This window comes from Lemur catta, chromosome 25 (genome assembly GCF_020740605.2).
Source record: "Lemur catta isolate mLemCat1 chromosome 25, mLemCat1.pri, whole genome shotgun sequence".
Classification (NCBI taxonomy): Eukaryota; Metazoa; Chordata; class Mammalia; order Primates; family Lemuridae; genus Lemur; species Lemur catta.
The window spans coordinates 4,803,511-4,825,698 of NC_059152.1; the positions used below are offsets into that span (position 1 = coordinate 4,803,511).

At 51.1% G+C, this 22,188-nt stretch overlaps 1 protein-coding gene across 2 annotated transcripts in view; it reads right to left on the reverse strand.

Annotated features, from left to right (window-relative positions):
* Positions 1 to 22,188, reverse strand: part of SDCCAG8 (SHH signaling and ciliogenesis regulator SDCCAG8) — a 203,529-nt gene that overhangs the window by 5,112 nt on the left and 176,229 nt on the right. For both annotated transcript variants that reach the window (XM_045537208.1, XM_045537211.1), the window contains exon 17: positions 9,914 to 10,040. In XM_045537208.1, coding sequence (XP_045393164.1) covers positions 9,914 to 10,040 — 127 coding nt within the window. The remainder of the gene's footprint in view (positions 1 to 9,913; positions 10,041 to 22,188) is intronic.

The following is a 22,188-nucleotide window of genomic DNA, read 5'->3' on the forward strand; positions in this document are numbered from 1 at the left end:
GCATAAATATTTAGAATTGTTACTTCTTCTTGTGGAACTATACCCTTCACCATTATATAGTGATCCTCTTAGTCTTTAAGTCAACAAAAGTAATGAAAGACAAGCCTTGTTTTTGCTTCTGTTTGCTTGACATATTGTTTTCCACCCCTTCACGTTGAGTCTCAATGCATCCTTGCAGGTTAAATGTGCTTCCTGAAGACAGCAGATCCTTGACTTGTGTGTATTTATCCATTTGGCCAGCCTCTGTCTCTTTAGTGGGCAATTCAAGCCATTCACATTTATTGAGAGAACTGGTAAGTGGGGCAAATCTCTGTTCATCCTGTTGAGTTGAACTTTATTGCTTTGTGTTCTCCCTTGAGCCATTGTGGAATCTGGCCTTTGATCTTTACCTTTTGGGTGATTTTACATTCTTGAGTGTTTATTGTGCTGGTCTGTATGTAACACTATTTTGAGTACTTCCTAGAGGGCTGTCTTGGTGAATTCCCTCAGTCTTTGCTTATCTGAGAATTTCTTTATTTCTCCTTCACATACAAAACTTGGTTTTGCAGGGTGTACAAGATTCTAGGCTGGACATCATTCTGTTTGAGAAGAGTGAGAATGGGGCCCCAGTCTCTTCTTGCTTGTAAGGTTTCAGTTAAGAAATCTGGCATTATTCTGATGGGCTTTCCTTTGTATGTTACCTGCTTCTTTTGCCTGCCTTACAGCTTGTAGGAGGGACTCGGGTGGTTATTTTGGTCAATCTGATGACTGTATGTCATGTTGTCTTCCTGTCTGCAGTGAATCTCACAGGAGTCCTTTGAGTTTCTTGTACCTGGATATCTAGATTTTTAGCAAGGCCTGGGAAATTGTCCTCTATTATATCCTCAAATACCTTATCCAACTCTTGTGCATTTTCTTCTTCACTCTCAGGGATATCTATGATTCTCACTTTAGGCCTCTTCACCTAATCCCACATTTTGCTCTTTTCTCTTATTTCTCTGCTCTATCTCTGTGACTGACTTATTTAATTGAAAGGTGTTACCTTCAATCCCTGAGATTTTTTCTTCTGTTTGATCTACCCTATTCTCGAGTCTTTCCACTGTGTTTTGTAGTTCCTTGAATAAATTCTTCATTTCCAGGAGTTTGGTTTGATTTTTCTTTAATATTTCAATTTCTTTAGTGAATTTTTCTTCCACGTCCTGGATTTTTTTTTTTTTTTTTTTTGGTGTGATTTGTGTTGGTTATCCATTTTTTCTTGCACATCATTGAGTTTTCTTACAATCCATGTTTGAAATTATTCTTCTGAATTTGGTTAATGTCCATTGCTGGAGAGCTGGTGTTCCCCTTTGGGGCTGTGCTTTGTGTTTGATTCTTCATACATCCAGAGCTTTTTCCCTGACTCCTTCCCATCTGGATTAGCTATTGTTTCCCAACTTTGGAAAATAACACATCTTAGGCTCTGCACCAGTAGCTGCTGTTTAGGAGCAAGGCAGATCGCAGCTGCTGCCTACCAGCCTGGATGTGTGTGCTTATATAGTTGCTTGATCCTCTACGAGGGGGAGCCACTAATGTTGTTCAGGGTTTTCCTACCACAGTTGGGAGGTTGCTCCTGAGGGGAGGGGTTACTGGAGTAGCCTGTTGTGGCCTCTTGCCAGGATTTTCCTTCCCTGACTGCGGACCCCACTGTTGGCAGCCGACTGGACGCAGATTCCAGCCCCAGAGTTATGTTCCTACGGGATGGCCTAAACTGGTCTGACGAGCAAAGTCACTGGGCTGTCCACTATTGATCTGTGCCAAGGCCCCATGGAGTCACGCTAGTCACACAGGAAAAGTGGCTTTTCTTATCTCTCCCTACCTCCAGGGGTAGAGCCTACCTCTTTCAGCACGAAAGTTGCCGGCTGGGGGAGGGGTGGTGCCCCAGTAGGCCTAGAGCCTGTAAGTCCTACAGGTGTTAGCCTCACATGACAGGGGAAGTATTCAGAATTCACCCATCAAAACGGGCTGGCTCATTGACTATAGATTGTGGAAGGACGAGAGTCCTGTCCTCTCTGCCTTCTAGTCTTGACTGAACTGACCCGGCACGGTTCTGCCAAGTGGCTAGACTGAATGACCCTCCCCCCTTCCCACTCCATGGATTGGCCAGCAGCTTGGATATTCTCAAGACAGTGGCTTACTTCCTAACGTTAGAAATTCTAGGATGACTTAGAATGCAAGAATAAGCATAAACTACAACAGGCACATTGCAAAAGAAAAATTTAGCTAAACTTTAGGTTAAAAACACCCTTACCTATCCACACACAGTACAGAACAGTGGCAAAGCCCTGAAGTAGAAGTACAATGTGTTATAGAATTTTTCTTTTAACCAAGCTCTAGGAAACCGGCATTTCTCATAACGAGGCTCTGCAGTGCACGCTGGCTCCAAGGCCATCTAATGTAACAATTTGTCATCTGAGCCATTCCCTGCCAGCACTCAGACCGCTCTGCCGGAACCGGTGACCTCCTACTTCTGGGGGCCCACACAGATGTGAGGTCCTCAGCATGAACAAATGGAAGTCAACTGGAATCCCATCCCTGTGGCAAATCAGCTGCCACTGTCCACACTGTTTTTATATTTTACGTGGGGAGCCCTATCTTCATCCTCACTTTTACAGGATAGTACTCACTGTTCATGGCCGGGTCCCCAGTGCCCGACCCACGGGAAGCATTCAACAGATGTTTGACAGAATGAACAAGTCACCCTGTGACATCACTGCCGCATCACTTCAGTGGGCGGAGTCTTCAGTGACACCCATTTCCCGGTGCTTCTCCCGCTCTGACCCGACGGCACGGCCAGAGACCCAGAGACTTTAGTTACTGCCCAGATCTGGCTCCTCTGCCATCACTCATGCTTAGTTCCAGAAAATCATTCCCATCACTTACCCCGCAGTGGCTGTGGTCTCGCTGTCCCGGACAGACACGCGTGCATGTGCCGGTGGGAGGCAGTTGTGACCACATCTGCAGTTGGCTCCGGCCGCCCTCTGGAGCAGAAGACGGCCCACAGGGCACCCTGGCTGCTGCCACCCTGTCCACAGACAAACACTCCCCCTGCAAGCCCACTGGCACTCACCCATTTCCTTTGGTCTCATTTTAAATCCTAACAGAGCCTTCTCTCCCCAAACCCTGACTTTAAATTTTGCGTTTAGAAAATGAGTTTCTTTGGGTGACCTCTGGGTTCCCCAGGCTGTGGGGTCCAGCCAGCCTTTGCTGCCGCTTTGTCCCCAAGCCAGCCTGATGCTCGGGAGATGGTGGCACCACCTTGTCCCCGCTCACGGGAGCCCTGCGTGCTCAAAGCCTCAGGTCTGCCCTGAGTTTCCAGCTGGCTCTTTCCACGTGCACCTGCAGCCTGAGGCAACACCCCCGTCCAACCCACTCTACCTTGCTCACGTGCAGCATCTGTGTGGCCAGGTCAGCAAATGGTCCTGTTCCTGTAGCTCTGGCAATAAAGCAGAGCCCTCCCCGCCTCCATCGGGGGCATTTCAAAGCTTGCCCCAGACTGACAGAGGTCACCTCTGCCCTGGGAGCCAGGGCCCGGACCCTCCCTCCTCACCCCGAGAACAGCTGCCCCCTCGCCCCGGCCAGTGGCTCCGGCCTTCCAAGAAGTTAATTTCCCTGCCCGTCGGGTTCCCAGGTCCATTCCCTTCATTCTTCCCTTCCTCAGCCTTACTTTCCCATCCGTACACAACAGAGACTCGTCGCACATGGCCCTTTCAAGCCCCCAGTGATCTCAGCACTAATCCTGTTGGTTTCATAAGCATTTGTGCTGGGCTCTGTGTAATTTGAGGAGTTCCCTTCTAAAGGGAAGCAGTTTTTGTTTTGTTTTGAACCAGAAGCGAGTGATATGGAAACTGAAAAACCGACCTGAAGTGGCCCAGAGCTGAGATTTGAACCCAGGCAGTTTGACCTCAAAGCCCAGCCTTTCTCGTGCTGGGCTCACGTGCCCGTTCCGGCCAGATCCCTGCAAGGCTCCTGCGCAGCCCGTGTGCTCCCTGTGGAGTTAGGAAGCCGGACGTGCAGGGCAGCCTGGCGTGAACAAGACACGAAGAGAGAGGCACCCTCACGCTGCTCTGCAGAGCGTGGTGACAATGCGGCCTGCAGGCGTGACTGCTCACCTGGCAGCAAGTCGTGCTCCTCTGCAGAGCCGACGGGCAGTGGCCGCCTGCGGCCCTGGCCCTCCCCAGCACAGCCAGCGACGCTCTAGCACGGGGTCTCGGCCCCTCCTGGGCGTCTGGCCTCGCCAGCTGCAGAGCGGGGCGGGAGTTCACAGCAAGGTCACCGCAGCCGTTCCTCCCTCCCAGCTGCCCGCTGGGCCTCTGAGCGCGGCAGTCCTGCAGCACGCAGAGTTCAAAGCCCTGGTCCCCTTCTGCCGTGGGGCCTGGCCTTGCTGTCTCTGGGCTCCGAGAAAGGAACAGAACCGTAGACGCCAGGGAAAACCGGAGCACAAGGCAACAGGCAGGATGGGGCTTTCTGTACAACGCACCTCGAGGGGTCCTGGGACACCCGGGTGCACGCGGGAAGGCTCAGGGTGGAGGGCCTGGCGTCTGTGGGGCCCTCTGTCCTCCCAGAACACACCCAAAGCACAGTGTCCCTTCCAAAACCTGTGGGATCCGAGCTTGTCATCTTCCAGCTTTCTGAGTCTCCTAAGTCACGAGAACTTCCTCTGCACATGGGCAGGTCTGTGTTGTGTATGAACCATGTTTCCATGGTAAATAGATTTTAAGAATTTCCAAAGGACAGACACAGTGTCACCAACAGCAGAGAGTGGAGCCTCTGGCTGCCTCATGTTTGAAAGCGTTAAAAATAAAGACAACATTGACATTTGGGGTTGTAATGTGACGGAATTACAGTCTTTTAAAGGCAAGAACCACTTATCTACACTACATGTAATATTCAGTGTTTTGTTCACTTGTCTAATTGGATTAAAATATTTAGCTCCCTTTAAAATCTTGATTGTGAATTTATATTGCAAAATGTAATGTCTGACTCAGGAAGCAATAAGTAGAGCAAATGTATCTGAAGCAATATAAAATTCAATTTATTTTTCTTCCCCGATTCTTCAGTCTGAAAGTATTCACTCTTGGACAAATCAAACTGTTAACGGAAGAGTGAATCTGGCTTAAATGAAGCTCTATGTGCTTTTCAATATTAATTGCGCACAGAGAGCTCAGTTACAAAACGGAAAGTTAAACTGCAGGCTGTTGGAGTTCCTTGGGGAAGTTTCTCTGAGGGCCGTAAGACGCTTCTGTTGGAAATGCAGCACCCGGGGTCTTATGTCATTCCTTGAAAACACTCAGGCAGCAGGGAGTTAATGACATTTTAGCTGCATATGTTCAAGTTTATTTAAAAAAATATGCAAGTCACTTCGGTTGACAGTGTCTTGTACACAGTTTTGAAAGAATCAGGGCAAACTTTAACAGAGTCAGTTTTTATTTGAAAAATATTTTCTGGGAATGTATCAGTGTTTATTTTTGAGACTGACAATTCGGGTGAAAATCAGGATAAAAACAAAAAAACAACAATTTGGTTGAAATCAAATTGTTTGTTTTCATCTATTTAGAATTCTTTCCAAAAAAATCTTGGTTCCGGAGGAGGCTTTTTTAATTTATTTTATTCAGTGTATTTGCTGTTCTATTCAAGCACCATCTGCCTTGCAGGTAGCTAACTTGTGGAGGCGCCTAAGTCAGCCGGGCGAAGCCCCCAGGGCTCCCAGGCAGGACCACAGTGCGAGCTGGGTGACCACCTCCACGTCCCCACTTGGGTGACCCACACCGACGGCTGAGCGGGGAGCCCGGCCCGCCCCCGGGGCTGCCACCTTTCTAGGGGTCCCTCCTCCCTTCGCTTCCGGTCCCACCAGGCCTCTCCTCCCCGTGTCCTCGTCTGCGTCCCCACTCCCCGTGCTTGTTTGCAGCTTCCTTCCCTGAGTCCTTTGGTGCAACGAGATAATGTCGATGATCCTGAACGTAATCACATATGGCTGCTGGATCCGTGCACCAGTTTAAATCAAATTAGAAAGTAAATTCACTGCCAAGAATGCTTAAAAGTCATAGGGCCAACTGATTAACCACTGACAAGTCAGTTTCCGACTCTGTTTTCTAAACTGTAAGTGATTCATACGAAGGGACTAAAAGGGAATCGCTCTCCAGACTGAGCGCCGAGGACCTAAACAACAGCCTGCCGGGCGTCCCGGCTATCGGGGGACGCGGGTCTGCGGAAACCACGTCCATTAGCGAACAGGTGCACAGACACACGCAGTCATCTTGGTGGTGGGGCTACTCCTCCCAGGGGACAGCTCACGCCCGTGCCTCCCTCTCCCAGATGCCGTTCTCCCCAGACGAGACTCCTGTTTCCCCACCAGCTGGCTCCCCCGGTCCTGGCCAGATGTTAGAGCCTCCGGGCTCCGGGCTGCAGACCCCTGACCTGCTCCCAGCTGTCAGGCCCTGCCCAGACTCCCCTGGGACCCACGTCCCTCGCACCAGATGCCACCCCCATGCCACGGCTACCGAGGTTTCAGCCTCCCCCGGCCAAGGCTGGCCTCCCAACAAGAGGGGAGAGCGCTACTGCCTGGTCCAGGCCTCCAACAAAAGGCAGGCGACAAGTCTGTCTGCAGACGCACGGTACCCGCACAGAGAAGGGAGGGGAACTGTGTCTGGCCCGAGCTGGGTTAGTGCTTCAATGTCCCCATATCTCCACAAGGACCAGCATGGCCAAGCCATCACACTGAGAAAGCCACTTTCTAGAATGAGGCAGGGGACTGACCAAGCTGTTGTTTTTAGCGAGTCCTAAACTCAACACAAGCCAGGAAACGAGCCTGGGGCTTAGCGGTCTGCCCCGGAGCCTGGGCTCACAGCACCACTGCCCCCTGCGGGGACGACGGGCTGCAAAATCACCACTGAGGCACGGTGACCGTTACGATTAGCTCCCTCTGCCAGACGTGTTGTGCGTGTTTCAGAATTTAAGCAGAAACAATTTGGAGTAATACAGCCCTCTGCACAGCCTAGACGTTTCCTGTCAGAGGCCACAGGCCAACCCTGGGCCCCATCGTCTGTCACCTGCTGCGGGGCAGCAGGCCTCGGAACACGGGAGCAAACCGGAGGGATATGACTCAGCTCAGCGCAGCTGCCTGGACCAGAAAATAGCCATTCTCTTTTGGGCATTAAGTGGACAGAGATTTTTAGAGTTTGACGTGCCCAATTAAGTTAGACTCAATTCCTCCAGGCTGAGAAAAATGGAAGCCTTTAGCTAAACCACCCCTAAACCAGAGATGAAGGCAGCTCGCATCCTCGGATGCCTGTGAGCTGGGCCTAGAAGATTCTGTCCAGGGAAACACAGGGTGGTTGATCACTCCAGAAGCCTCAGGAGGCAGCGTCCTCCAAAATACCTGCTCAGGGTCAAAAGCAGCCTGACTTCTGGGCTCAGCTGAAGCTGCCTAACTCACAGGTCAAGTTTATTCAGCGGCAGAAACGCATCGCACAGGTCCAAGTCCACCGAGAGCCCCTACCCAGAGGCTAAGGCAACACGTAGGAAGACAGAGCAGGCTCGCGGTTTAGACGCTCAGCAGCGAGCTTGCAAAACTGAATCCCTGCCTCCCCCGTGACCACTGGCACTTGCTACCGAAAGCCAACACTTCCTCTACCAAATTTCTTTTGTCGTGTTCGTATTAAAATAACTCCAAGTGTAACATTTGAATCTGAAAGGCCTCTTTAGAGAGGAGCCAGATGGGCCGGTATCAGATAGCACAGGTTGGGCAAATCGTTTCTATTGCTTCAGGCAAGGGAAGAAAGACCCGCTAGTTTTTCTGAGGATTTTTTGAGGTTTGGGGCTTTTTAATTCATTTTGTGAAAATTTTGCAATGCATTTGGCAATGACCGGAGTTTTAAAGGCCTGGAAGAGGCTTCTAAGCCTCGATGGCCCGTGTTGGGATCTGAGTGTGCCGCAGAGGAAGCAGACGGGGAGTGAAAAGGCAAAGCCCACGTTACCACGATCCAGTTCAGAGCTCAGAGCAAACTGCCACGTGCTCTGCGCTCCCACGGAAGACTCTCCACGACCCGAGTTCTGAAAGAGTTTTTGGGTTGAGAGGCCAAAAGATTCACTCATGCCATGAAGTCACGGCCTCTCCAGCACAGGTGGCAGCAGCATAGTCACCTGCATCCCCAGAGGCCCTGACCTGTGGCTGGGGAGGCCTACAGCTCGCACAGCTGGGTTCCTGGCTGTGCCCGGTGGGGCAGGAGCGGCTCATCCAAGAGGCGGGGCAGCGAGGAGTGAAGCTGGTCCTATGACTGCCGCCCTCCCTGCGTTTCTCGCCGGGCGGCCACCTCCCAGGACCACTTCAAGATGAAGGGAGAAAGGAAAAGAAAGACGCTGACATTTCTTCAGCCTGCCAAGCACCTCCAGCTGCACTCATTTACTGCTTCCAATATCTCCTCTATTTAGGTGGGCAAAATGCCCACTGTGCAGATGGAGAAACTGAGGCTGAGAAGAGACTTCAGTGACTTGTCCAAGGCTTCACCACAGTGACACAGCCTGGAATCATTCTCTGTTCTTTCTGGCCCCAAACCTGCAGGTTCTTAAACTTTACTGTCCTCCAGAATCACTCCACGGCTTGTGGAAAGGTGGGTTCCCAGGCCCTGCTCCCCCACACTGTCCTGGAATGTGCAGCGAGGCCCTGGCCTCCCCGATGACCGTGTCCATGTGGCACGTGGTGCCCCCCACCTTCCCCATGGGCAGTCTCGGGAGCACAGGGGGACAGCGGAGGCAGGTTTTCATCCCCAGCCCTAGCTCAGTGACAGCACCCAGTGGTGCTCACTTAATTGGAAAAAACATGGATGTTTGGCAGAGGGATTTGGTGGGCTGAGTGGGAAAAGCCAGTAGTCACAGGTTCTTTGATAACCCTTCAGCACAGGGCCATTTGGAAACGAGACTGAGAGACAATTCTGCATTTTCATTTCCAGATGCATTTTTCCTATTACTCATTCCAAGCACTTACGGCGTGAAGTCCCCCGGGCGCTCACGGAGCACCTGGGTGCAAACCTAATTAAAGACGGAGGCCACGGCCAGCCACGAAGCACCTCATTATCCTAACAAATTGCTTGATGGGGCAAAAAGCACAGCCTCTCCGACAGGAAGCGAAGCAATTTAGAAAAAATGTTTCATCCCATACCGCAAACTCACCTGTACGCTTTCTTTCCTCCTCATCCCTGCTGGTGGCCCCAGATCTAACCCGGGAAAGCCTGGGCTATGGAGTCAGACTTAGGTTCCATTTGAGGTGCCCACTCCTTGCTAGCTATATACACTTGTTTAAGCCTCAGTTTCCCTATCTGTAAACTGCAGAAAATAACGTCAACCTTGCCAGCTTGTTCAAGGGTAAAGAAGTTTCCCACTGCCAGGCGCTCTGCAAGCACTCCAGATATTTGCCCGATTATCAGTCCGCTAATTTAGGACAAGGCGCTTGTGTTCCATTCACTACGACTTCCCTAATTGGGAACATGTGTTTCCTCAACCAATTCAAACCATACACATCCTTCCCAGGAAGTTCAAGCCTGCCCTCCTCCAAAAAGCCTGCCCCAACTACTGGCATCCTCCCTGCTCCGGCTGCCTCAGCAACGCAGCTGCATGGTGGGGCCCGGCACTTGGTGTGACTTGTGGACTCAGGGGCATGGGTGGGTTCAGCTGCGTGCACTTAGCTCCATCAATCAGGAGGCCAAGCCCACAGCTCACATTCTCTGCTCGCCCCACTGTGCCTGGCACAGTCTTCGGGATCTCCCTCCCGGCTTACTGGCTGGCCAATGTGATCAGTAGACATTTTAGCCTGTTAAGACACCCGAAACAGACCCCTGTGCAGAGTGCCCAGCGTCCTCTGGGGGCTCAGCCCGCCCTTGCAGCACTGGGTTTTGCACGGTACCTGGATTCGCAGACGGTCCACCTCTTCCGACAGGCTCTGTCTTTCCAGGAGAAGCTCGTTCTGCTTGTTGAGGAGCTGCACCAGTTGCTGGGCCGTGGCCTGGCTGTGTTTATCCAGCTGCCGTAGCCTGCAGGAAAACCCACCGCAGCATTAGAGATGGGGCCAGGGAAGTGGGGGGCTGCAGAGGTGACAACAGCAGACTTTAGCCTTTCAACCTGCTCCATTGCCCTGCCTACCTGAGGGCAGCTCCTGAAAGTGAACTCCGAGCTGGAAGTCCAGGGTGGCCCTGGGGTGCAAAGGTCTGGCTAGCAGTGGCCCTTAGTATGCATCTGTAAAGGTGACTGGCACCGCATCAAGTGTACATGGGGACTGGGGGCCTTCTCAGTACGCTGCCAGTGAGAACACACGCAGATAAGTTGGGCAAATAGAAGGAAAACGGAAACCTTAAACTCACAAGCGGAGGTCAAAGACAAGGGGCCTAAATGCCTCCATTGTTCAGCTGGAACCGTCTCTGGCAGGCCAAGCAGACGGCCGCCCTGGCTGGGGAAGTGGGTAAGGGACGTGGAAACACTGAACTAAGGCTTTTCCATTATTAATCACTCAGTCAATCACGAGCTCTGGCATCGCTGACCAGATGTCTTTAAAGATCCTAAATTTGTCATTCTGCTGATGGGCCCTCCTCTACAGGCTTGCTAATTCACTCCAACTATTATCCTCATCTGTCCACGGCCGGCTTCCTACAGCCAGCAGCGCACTCACCGGGTGGAAATGGTGGCTTTGGATTAAATTTAGAGTCGGACTACCCAGAACTGTTCTGGGGAAAAACCAGTTAGAAGTGTGCCCTTCCTCACCATCCTCACCAACCAAAAGCACCAACAGCAAATTAACTCACATTCTCACCAGGGAAAAATTGTAAAAGTTCAGGTGCATTTCAAGCTCCAGCTACCGGGTCAAAGGCCCTGCAGACACCGGCCTTGGCTGCCCTGGGCTGAAGCTCTCCCGGGCGGCATCTCCGATGAGCTCTGAGCACAGACATTTAATAATACGAGGCCACAGATTCGGGCCTTAAGGTTGAGGCACGTTGCTTTACAAAAAAGAAAACAATGACGCAGCACTTGGGCCCTGGTAAAGCCGCACCGTGCGAGACTCGGCCGTATTCTAGTACTTTCCTCGCGCTCCCCCGCCCCGTCCTCTGCAAAGCGCAGCCCTGGGCGCTGCCCAGACCGCGCCTCCTGCCTTCGCCCACCGGCCTTTCTCTGCCTCCGGTGGGTCTGGCTGGAGTCTCTGCTCAAGGGGCCTAAGCGCTAGTCCCGTGCTCACCTCAGAACACTCCGCGGCCTCCCCGTTCCCAGTGACACCCCGCCTCAAGCCACCCATCCCCGGCCGGCCCTGCCTGCGCAGGCGCAAAGCGGGGGCTGAGGCCTCAGAGGAGGCGGAGCCGGCACTGCGCATGCTCACACGGGCCGCCCCGCCCCTTGGGTCGGCCGCCCCGCCCCTTGGGTCGGCCGCCCCGCCCCGCCTGACCACGCCCCCAATGGCCTCTGCTTCCTGCTGGTTCTGGCTGACGTGGAAGGACTCGTGGGTGCGACCCAGCGCCACTTTCCACGGCCCTGCCCGGCCTCCCGGGTCAGGCCGGACTGAACAGGTCAGCAGAGATGGCCCGCCCGAGTGCGAGCGCTTTCCCGGTCTGTGCTGTATCAGTAAGAACGGTGCCCCCCACCCTCCCTCTGATCTTGGAGGAAGAGGTTTCCTTCTGCTTTGGGAAGCGTCACCTGCCCTCACCCCACCTCCGCCACACGCACACCCGCGGCCAGTTGCTCCCGAGTGCCAGTCTCAAAGCCACCCCCCTGGGCCGGACCAACAAGCTTCCCTGCAGGGAGAGGCAGGGACGCCCGGGCCAAGCCACAGGCACGTGCAACCGACCGCCACTCACCGGACCGCCCACTCTGGAGCAGAGCACTCGACAGGGTCCCGTCGGAGAGACACATGACAACAGCCTCTTTCCTAGAGAAGCCATTTGCTGCGTCCATATTTGTATTAGACAGGTGAAAAGCCAATTAAGTCCTGGGTGTGCAGAGAGCCACGGGCTAAGAGCTCGTTGGCTGCCCGCTAGCCGGAAAGGAATGGAACAGAAACGTGATAAATAAGGTGCATGGCAAGAAGGTGCCAGGAGTTGACATTGTCCATGGGGTCCCTTGCCCTGTGCTTGAATCAAATGGACTCCGGGTCCTGCAGACTGATGGGTTCAGTATGTGTTTTGGAACTCCCGAAAAGGGACGGCTGCCCCATCCAGGGCGACAGGCAGAGCCAAAGCCTGCTGTCACAGCACACAAAGCCGGCCATGGGCAGGCCACCCTGGCTCAGCCTCCAGAGATGGGGCCAGGGCCAGCTCCTGCCTAGACCTTCCTCCTGTGGAGTCCTCAGAACCTGGACGAGGCGCAGTCTGGGGAGTTTTGCAAACTGGGGGCCCCAGTTACTGGGAGGGGGCAGTGTGGACGGAGCCCCCACCCAGACCAGCTGCTCAGGTTTCCACAAAGGCACCCCTGCTGAGAGCAGCGAGACCCCAGAAAGTCCGCCTTCCCTCACAGCCCAAGCCCTGCCCGTGGGTCAAACTGACTCATTTGTCAAATCAACTTGAACGCTCCAAGCAGCTCCTCTCAGAATTGTTTTCCTCCCTGTAAAAAATATGCCCCTCTTTTTGGGGGTCAGCCTCTATTGTCACCCCACATACAGCAATGAAGTCCATCACAAGCTTGGAAAAGAGAAAATGACAAGCCTAAACCCACATTTGTTTAAAAACAACCCAGAATTTAGATAGAAGGGACTTTGTTACGGAAATACATTTCTGTGGCAGCTCTTTCAAGGGCTATTATGAATATTGGGAAAACAGATTTTTTTTTTTCATTAAAAAGATATTTTTGGAAGAGCCCCAAACATTGCACAACCCAGCCTACACTCTGTTAATGGATATTTCATTGCCATCAATTAGAGATTTCTCGGGGTGTCCTATAGACACATAAGCTGTATTTTGTCCTTCATGGTTACTGCTCTCATTTTTGCTGTCCTCTCTTCAGCCACCAGCTATATCTGTCACCACTGACAACGGTTAACAACCACAATTATCTAGTTAAACGGATAACTGATTAAATGAATCAAGAAGATAATCTAATAAAAAGTTTCTATTATTAGAGTAATATAGATTATATATTATTGCAATCCTAGGAGGTACTTTCTCGTATTATCATCCCCATTTTACAGATGAGAAAACTGAAGGTGGGAGGTTAATCAACTTGCACAAAGTCACACAAGTAACTGGTAAAGCTTGGAGTCAAATCCCGGCTGTACCCAGGTGTTCTTAACCATTGTTAATGGCTGGTTAACTTACTGAGTTAATTCACCAAACCAACCAACCCTTAGTGAACACGTCTTAAGAGCCAAGTCCTAAGGTAGATCCTGGGGCTACATCAGGGTGACAAATGGTCCGTGCCCTCAGGGGGTCCCCAGCCAACTGCAGAGAGACTGACTCGGAAACAGGTGCTCACCTCAAACCGGACACTGAAGGCATAAGGACAAGTGCCGCGGTCACTATGCGGATGAGAGGTCTGGGAAGGTTTGTGCCTATTTAGGAGCTAGCTTATCATTGTCACATACTGAGCACTGACTCTGTGCCAGGCACTGTGCTAAGTGCTTATCATTTATTAACTTTAGTGTTCACAACAATTCTACGCAACAAGTGAGGCAGGAACTAAGTATTATGACCCTTTAAGGATGAGGACACTGAGGCACAGACAGGATCAATGAGTGGTACAATCACACAGCGAGCAAGCTGGGTGTGGGAAGGTGAGTGGGTGCTGGTCAGGCCAGGCCCAGGGGCAGGGCCTTCCACGTGCGGGCGGCATGGCAAAGGCCACGGTGTGTCTGGAAACTGCAATCTGTGCAGGGTGGCTGGACCAGAGGCTGCAGGCTGCTCAGAGGGAGCTAACACTGGACCCAGTAAAGCTTTGTAGCCAAACTAACAAATACAGACTTTGTCCTGCAGGCAGTGGTGATGCCATTTACCAAGAGACGATGGCAGGAGGGACAGGCCTGGGGTAGAAGAGAAGGTCTGTGGTCAGGGTGAGTCTGAGGTCCCCGGGACATGCACCCACTAAGCAGTGGTGCAGCTGGGGGCTGACACGGGCAGGGCCGGAGCCCCAGCTGTGCAAGCCAACCCTGCCGAGAGGTGAGGCCGTGAAGGAGCACGGGGCAAGATTTGCCAGGAAGAGACTGGTGGAGATTTGCCACTGGGGCAGTTTGTTAAAAATGCAGCTGTCCAAGCCCCCGTGACCTACTGACTGGGAACCTGTGCTGCAGTGGGAAGGGAAGAGCCCCCAGGACAGGGCCTGGGCGGGAACAGCCACAAGCAACAGCAGGCAGGGCACGAGGAGCCAGCAGAACACTGAGAGGACGATCCTGGACGCAGGGGAAGAGCAGGAGGGAAGAGGAGCCTGGCGGCCCAGGGAGCAGAGGGGTCAAGGGGGAGTGGCCAGCTTGTGTGACATGCCACCCGGCATGCACGGGAGGTCCCTGGCTAGGGCAGGAGTCTGCTTGGAGGGACTGGAAGAGGGTGGCTATGAGGGTGAAGGGACGGTGGCTAGAAGGAGGGCAGGGGATGGGAGCGACTTTGGCCACTGGGGAGGAGGCCCCAAAGGAGAAAGGGGGGGCATCCTCAAGGCAGGCGAGGGGCAGGAGACTGGGACCTTCCTCCCTGAGGCCAGAGGGAAGCGGGGCGAGGGTGAGCCTTGGAGGGCAGGTGCCAGGTCGAGGGCACGACTGTTTGCTGAGAGAAGGGGCAGCGGGGCGGTGGCACTAGAGCTGCTGCAGAGGACCAGGGCGCTGGCTGGGGCAGGGGACGTCAGCCAAGCTGAGGGGCCTCTGAGGAAGACACAGGCCCTGACCTCAACTTTGGGTGACCCCTCCCCCTCCCTGCCGGCCAGGGCTCAGGCTCAGCCCCTCCCTGTCCCTGTCCCTGCCTGCCCCGGCCTGTGGCAGTAAGGCACTTACTCTTCCCCAGGCTGGGAAACCTTCTCAGTCAGTGTCAGGTCTCAGGGTAACCGTTGTTTTGAGACAGCGCAATGTCTTGTTCTGTTTCAGGCTCTTGTTTTTAGCCAGTGCCTCTACAAGGCATTAAATAACGAAAGGAGCAAGGTGGGGGCTGCCGCCCCGGGGCCTGCAGGAAGCAGCCCCCGCAGCCCGCAAAGCACACGAGGGTCCACGCAGCAGGAAACAGAGTCGCCAGATTTCAGAGCTCACCCCTAAAATTCCTACCCTTTTTCTCCCCAGGCCTATATCTCATCTCTGCAACTGGCAGGGATTCTGTCCTGTCCCCCAGACCCCTAGGATGTGCTTGGTATCTGCATCGTGCTGTGCTGAGGCCCTGTCAGGGGCAGAAAGCCATGTCCTGTCCCACGAAGCACCTGTGCTCCCTCCCCCACAAGCATGGTGGGGTCAGCCGGTCCAGGAGGAAGGACACGTCCAGGAAGCACTGAGCCCAGGCTGGTGTCACCTTTTAATCTCGGGCACAGGGCCCATGGCCTTCAGGACCTGCAGGTGCACACCCGCCACCCTGGGCAGGACTGGGGGTTTTGGAGGGTGAAGAGCAGCTGTCCCACGCTGGGGTAGAGTGGTCAGCACGGGCTCCCCTTCCATGCAAAGGCGTCACCAGGAATTTCAGGCATGCAAGGGGCAGCAGTTACCATGGGAACACACAGGCCCAGGTTTGTTAGGGCACAGAAGCAGCTAAAATCCCCAGGGACTCCTAAGTGTGCTGGGCCCGGGCAGATCTCTATTGGTCCCACAGCGATCCTCCCGGCCACACCCTGGACGCATTATCAGAACCAGCATTCTTTAAAAATATGCAAGACTTCAAGATAAGATGGAGCAAGTGGTGAAATACAAAACAACTTTCTAGCGCTGAGTGGGCTGGGGAAAATATCTTATGCAAAACAGAAGCGGTGCAAGCTGCCAGCTCTGGTCCTGTGCTTCAGACACCCATTTGCTATGAATACTGTGAAAGCCAGTGAATACATATATTTAAATTTTTTAATGTTGTATGTGATACATACAAAATATATGCAATGTATAAATAAGTTATGAGGTATAATCACCAAATGAGCACTTGTCAACCTAGCACCAGTACCCACGGGGCTACGGCCAGTGGATTTCTTCTTCAGGCCAGCTCCATTCTTCCCCAGGGGTGGCTGGTAGCCTCGTGCACACACGTTTTTCAATTCAAGGTTTTAGTTTCACTCAACAATTTCACCTGGGAGCTTCCTACAGCCTACTGTGGGGTTTTTGTGTTTGGGTTTTTTGTTTTGTTTTTTTTTTTTCTTCAGCAGTGGTAGTAAAACGTCTTTTGTTCTGAAATGTTTTCAGACCAGAGCCCCTTCTGTGTGGTCATTCTTGACTACAGCGAAGCCCCACAATTTCCCTGGGAGAGGCGGCCTATCCGTGGAGATGAAGAACATTTTTCAAACAACATATGGATCGAAAAGGTACAAATATGTTAACTGTGAAATATGCCCTCACTTCTCTGCTATGCCCAGTTGTACGCTCTGATATTTACTGAGCATTTACTAAATGCCCAGGTTTGTAAGCATTTGACATTCATGAACTAATTTAATCTTTGTAACAATACTACACAGAAGGTGTCGTTATCATCTGTATTTTGTGCCTAAGAAAAAGCAAGGCACAGAGAAGTGAGTCATCTGCCCGGGCTCACACAGCTAAAGGGGGAACCAGGGTTACCGGAGCCACCAAGGACAACCAGGGGTCCTCAGTGCAACTCATCACTCTCCCTCTTTGACTCTGTCCTGGTCTCTCACTTCCCCATCCTCTGCCCCACCTTCTCTTCTATCAGACCTTCACATGCTGGTGTGAGCGAGCCAAGGCTGGCCTCAGCTCTCTCTGTACTTGAAACATTCTGCCCGCGTGAGTTTTTAAACCTGCACTCGTGGCTCCAAGTGGAGAGGCCAAGGCCGAGGACGCTCAGCACTTGATCTGGCCTCAGGCCTCTCCCCAGCATTTCCCCGCCCCCCAAACTCACCACGTGGCACATTGGACTCATCTGCCAGTGCTGCTCCCCCTGTGTCCCTCTCACGTGGGTGGGACCACCCCCCGATCAGCCCTCTAAGCCTCCAAACCTTTCCCCAGCCCGGTCCCTCCCGTTCCACCTTCGCTCATCCACATGGGATTGTCAGCGTTCCTCGTCCAAGTTCCTTCAAGGCCTTTTCACGGGGTTGTCTGCTTCCACTTGGCCCTCTCAAATCCATGTTCCCCACAACAGCTAGACTAGAAGGATCTTTCTGAAACAAAACTCTCATCATGGCTGTCTCTTTTATGGCCACCTGTGGCTCTAATCCTAAAGCCAAACTCCTTTGCAGTGGTGACAAGGCCCTTCACTGTTGGCCCTGGACAGTCCCCTCCCCACCCCCCCACCCCCGACATCCCATATCCCAGCTGCTCTAAACCACTCTGCAGAAATGCCCCACCACCTCCTGCCACCATGCTCATGTTGTACCCTCTATCTGTCATGCCTTCTCTCCTAGCCCTTGTGGCTGGCTTCTCTCCGTCCTGATTGTCCCATCCTTGCAACGTTCCCCACACCCCTCTTCTGCATGTCCCTGACGTCATGCATCTTCCTCCAGAGCAGCCACCCACACATGCCACTGTTACTGCCCGTTTGCCTCTGCCCCTGAGCTCTGCACTTCCTCGGGCAGGCGTGGGACCTTGCTCAGCTCTCAGTGTACATGTGTCTGACATGCACGCTGTTAGAATGAGCACACCGCTTACCAATGCACAGTGTTCATGCCAAATATAAAACCTGTAATTTCATCCTAGCATAAATATGCTTTAATGTGTAATAACTTTGTTACTGAACAAGTATAACCTATACAATAATTTTAAGCACGCTATTGGAATTTGCCATTTAATTAAAAGAATACTAGAAGCAGTGAATGAGGGCCTGACTCAGAAGTGAGGACGTGGGTTCAAAATCCTATCACAAACCAGATGTTTTGCCTGGAGCGGAAGCTTGATCTCTCTCAACCTCAGGTTCTCCATTTGTAAAACTGAGAAAATAAAACACCCAGGACTCCTAAATCAGAAACTCTGAGGGTGGGGCCCTGCAGTGTGTGTTTTAATAAGCCCTCTGGGTGATTCCGATGAGTTTTCATGTGTAAGAACCGCTGGTATGTTATAATTCACAGTATTAATCACACATACATAAAGGGTTCTTCCGGAGAATAATTTGTGTGTGTCTTCACTTTTGATCATCAAGACAACCAACTGTCTAAATGACAACTATCCCAGTCTCCTCCTAAAATGTTCTGGCGTCAGGCACAGGAACTTAAGCAAATCCCATGATCGCTTTGAATCTCAGCGTCCTCACATGTGAAATGGGAGGATGGAGCTGGAGGTGAGGGCAGGAAACTGCAGACCACGGGCCAAATCCGGCCTGGCCCACTGCCTGCTTCCGTGCAACCTGCCATTGAGAATGGTTTTTTGAAATGATTGAAAAAAAATCAAAAGGAGAATAATACGTGAACGCTGTATGATATGCAACTTGCAGGGCCCCTAAATAAACTCCCATTGAAACACAGCCATGCCCGTTCATTCACGTGCTGTCTGCAGCTGCTTTTGCAACTGTAACGGCCGAGTAGCTGCGACAGAGACCATATGGCCACGGAGCCTAAAATATTTATTACCTGACCTTTTAAAGTTTGCCAGCCTTGGGGCTAGAGGATGACTAAGTTCTCTTCCAGCTCCGCATTTCTACAATACTATCACTCTACAGAATTTTACTATGTTCCTGTCTCCAAACACCGCCAGCTATATAGTGACAACAATATCCCTGGGTCACCCAAGGTGGAGTTTTGAAAACCCGATTACCTTAATGACAGCTCTAGGTAATTAATTTTGGTGAATAAACCATGTTCATGTGAAGTTGTATACTTCTAGTACTTAAAAATTGCGGCTGCATTTTGCATAATTCCATCTCATTAACGTGGTCATACTGAATCAGCGAGAATAAACAGTGTGCTTAGGAATCTGGGACACATTCTAGCTTGTTATCCTTACTCAGAAAGTTAAGGCATTTTTTTTTCAGAGACAGGGTCTTGCTCTGTCACTCAGGTTGGAGTGTGCAATGACACGATCATAGCTCACTGTAACTTCAAACCCCTGGGCTCAAGGGATCCTCCTGCCTCAGCCTCCCAAGGTGCTGGGACTATAGGTACACATCCCTACACCTGGCTATTTCTTTCTTTTTTTTTTTTTTTTTTTGTAGAGATGGGGGTCTCACTATGTTGCTCAGACTGGTCTTGAACTCCTGGTTTCAAGGGATCCTCCCACCTCGGCCTCCCAAAGTGCTGGGATTACAGGTGTGAGCCACTGCACCTGGCCAGTTAAGGCAGTTTTAATGGCTGGTTTGCCATTTAACTTTCCTTTGCCCAAATTCACCATTTTCAATAATGCAGGATTATTCCTTCATTATTCCTGAGGATCATGCAGTTCTGGGGAGAGTTTACACCTTCAGTAAAGAAAATTTAAATTTATGTTCCTGTACTGGCCCTTCCATTTCTCTTTCTCTCAAATTCCCCGTTAGCCTTGGATTCCTGCAGAGGTGGATGGGGGCAGTGATGGGAAAGATCCTTGCTCTTCTTTTTTGTTGCTGTTTTTTTTGTTAATTTAAGATTTTTTTCCCTTAAATCCCCTTATGTTCTAAGAGACCCATGCCCTTGTTGACAAAAGAATTCTGTCATGTTAGAGCTCAGGGGCACCTTCGAGATTATTCAGTTCAGCCCATTATGGTGACACTGAGGCCCAGAGAGTACAAGTGACTTGCCCAAGGTCAGTTAGCCTGTCTGGTTAATCTAGGACTGGACCCCACGTCTCCTGACTCCAAATCCAATGATCTTTGCAGCATTTCAAACTCCTTTCTTAAAAGGTCCCAAAACGTCTTCTATTCCGTACTAGAACATAAGAATTTAAGGGAAGGATCTTGAGAAAGCTGACACACTAGGCCACTTTCTGGGAAACAGCTGACACAGGCTCATTTTCTGAGGCCTGGGGGCGTGAGAAAAGAGGAGGAAATCTCTAGACCCGTGCTTCTCCAGCTAGCTCAGTGAAGAGAACCAGATTTGGTTTTGTTTTGATTCTTTTTCAATTTCTAATCTATCGCAGACTGATGGTTTTGTGAAGCACAATAAAAATGAGGTAGCATTGTCTAATTGCTATAAAAGTTTCTAAATACTCTCAATTTCAGTTCTTGTCACAGACCTGGAGCAAACAGCTTGAAGACTGGCCATAGTCTGGAAACCACACTGGGAGCAGCATTAAGTCCACAGACTGGTGTTGGCATGAAGGATGCAAAGCCAGGAGGCCGGAAGCTCCAAAGACCACCTTGGGGAAACTGACTGGTGGGCCCCCATGGTGCCCCAGGGGCCCTCAGTGAACCCTCAGCAAATGGAAGAATGGCCAAGGCCACACGTTTGGCTCTTCAGGCTGCAGTGCCACTGCCTCAGGCAGGACCCTGAAGCCTCTGACAATGAATGTCACCAGGGCTCTTCGCAGACCGCCTGCTTAAAACAGTGTTTCTACCAGAAAGGGGGCCCAGTTTCATCTTAAGGCAATTAGCGCTACCTGTTGCATCGCTACCTTATAACCTCCTTAAAAATGCAAGTTCTCTCTGGCCAAGGCTCAGCTTGTAACCACTGACAGACTGGGCATGAATACAGGATCCTGACACTGAAACCACAGGGACAGGAGTTGATATGACAAGAATCTAAGACTCTGAAGAACCTAGAAAGACCATTTGCCTCAAGCCTGAGTTAGCTTAACCAGCTCTTTTTTAATCCAAAGCAGAGCCCTGGTGAGTGCAGCCCCACTGTGCAAAGAAAATGGGACAGAGAAATGAAAATGGTTGAAAATCGGAAGCTTTGCAGAGTAGAATCCGGGCTGCATCCGGCTAAAGGCCAGACAGAAGCACTAGCAGGAAAACCCACACGGCCTCCCATACCAGATCCTACCTCACCCAAAACTTAAGAACCCTTCTTTGACAAAATGGTTTATTTGGGAATAATTTCAGACTTACAAAAGGTACAAGAATACTACAAAGAATACTACCATATTCATCGACTATGATAATTTTGCCCCATTTGAATTATCACACATATTCTCTCTCTCTGTATATATATTTTTGCTAGACTGTTCGATAATAAGTTGCATGCACCTTGCCCTTTTCCCCTATATGCTGCAGTGTACATTTCCTAAAGATACAGATATTCTCTTATAGAACCGCAGTGTATTATCAACCACAGTAAATTTAATATTAATGTAACAACTTCATCTAACCTACTGAATTCCAATTTGTCAATTGACCCAGTAATGTCCCTTTTTGCCCCCTCCAGAACAGATCCTTTGCACTTAATTGTCATGTCTCTTCAGATTTATTAATATTTAATGTGGAACCATTAAAGACCAGTTTTACTTTGATGAAGGCTATTTGCAATGAAAGAACCGACACATTCTTAAAGAAAGACACGGAACTATCAGGTGCATGGCGGGGTCTTCCTCAGTTGCCATCTTGGGCTTTGAGCGCACATTGTTGTGTTTTCATAAGATTCTGTTTTAATGAGGTCCTCCCGGTGCTCCCAGGACTAAAACCTGCCTGGTGTGGTCCTGGAGTATATCAGGTTCCACGCTGTAGTGAGGTCCTCCCTCAATTTCCTTCACATTTGACCAACCTTGGGGTAGCCACATTGGCCGCGGAGGTGTGATGGAATAGGAGCGAGACCACGGCAGCTAAGTAACCAGATTCAATCGCTACGCGTACTTATTGGCACACGTCTTAATTAGGTTTTAATGCAAGTAATTTGATAACAACTCCTGGCCATCCACTACAGAACTGTCAATGCCGAAAGCTTTTTATTTAGTTCCTCTTCTGTCTATACCAAGGCAGCCTCCCTGCTGACCCTTGTCAAAGAACCCCATCTGCTGGTTGCCACGGTAACTGAAGGCGACCAATTGAGCTGAACAGAGTGACTCAGAAATAAAATCTGCAGCCAAAGGAATTCTGCAAAGAGTAATAAATCATTTAGTAAAAGGGGGTCCTCCACGCAGTGATGAGTGTTGGGATAATATGATGGCATAACTCTTCCAGCGAGAAGGTGCATGACAGACCAGAGTGATTAGACCTGCTGGAGGGCTCGTTTGGTGTCGAGTGGGCTCCAGCAGCA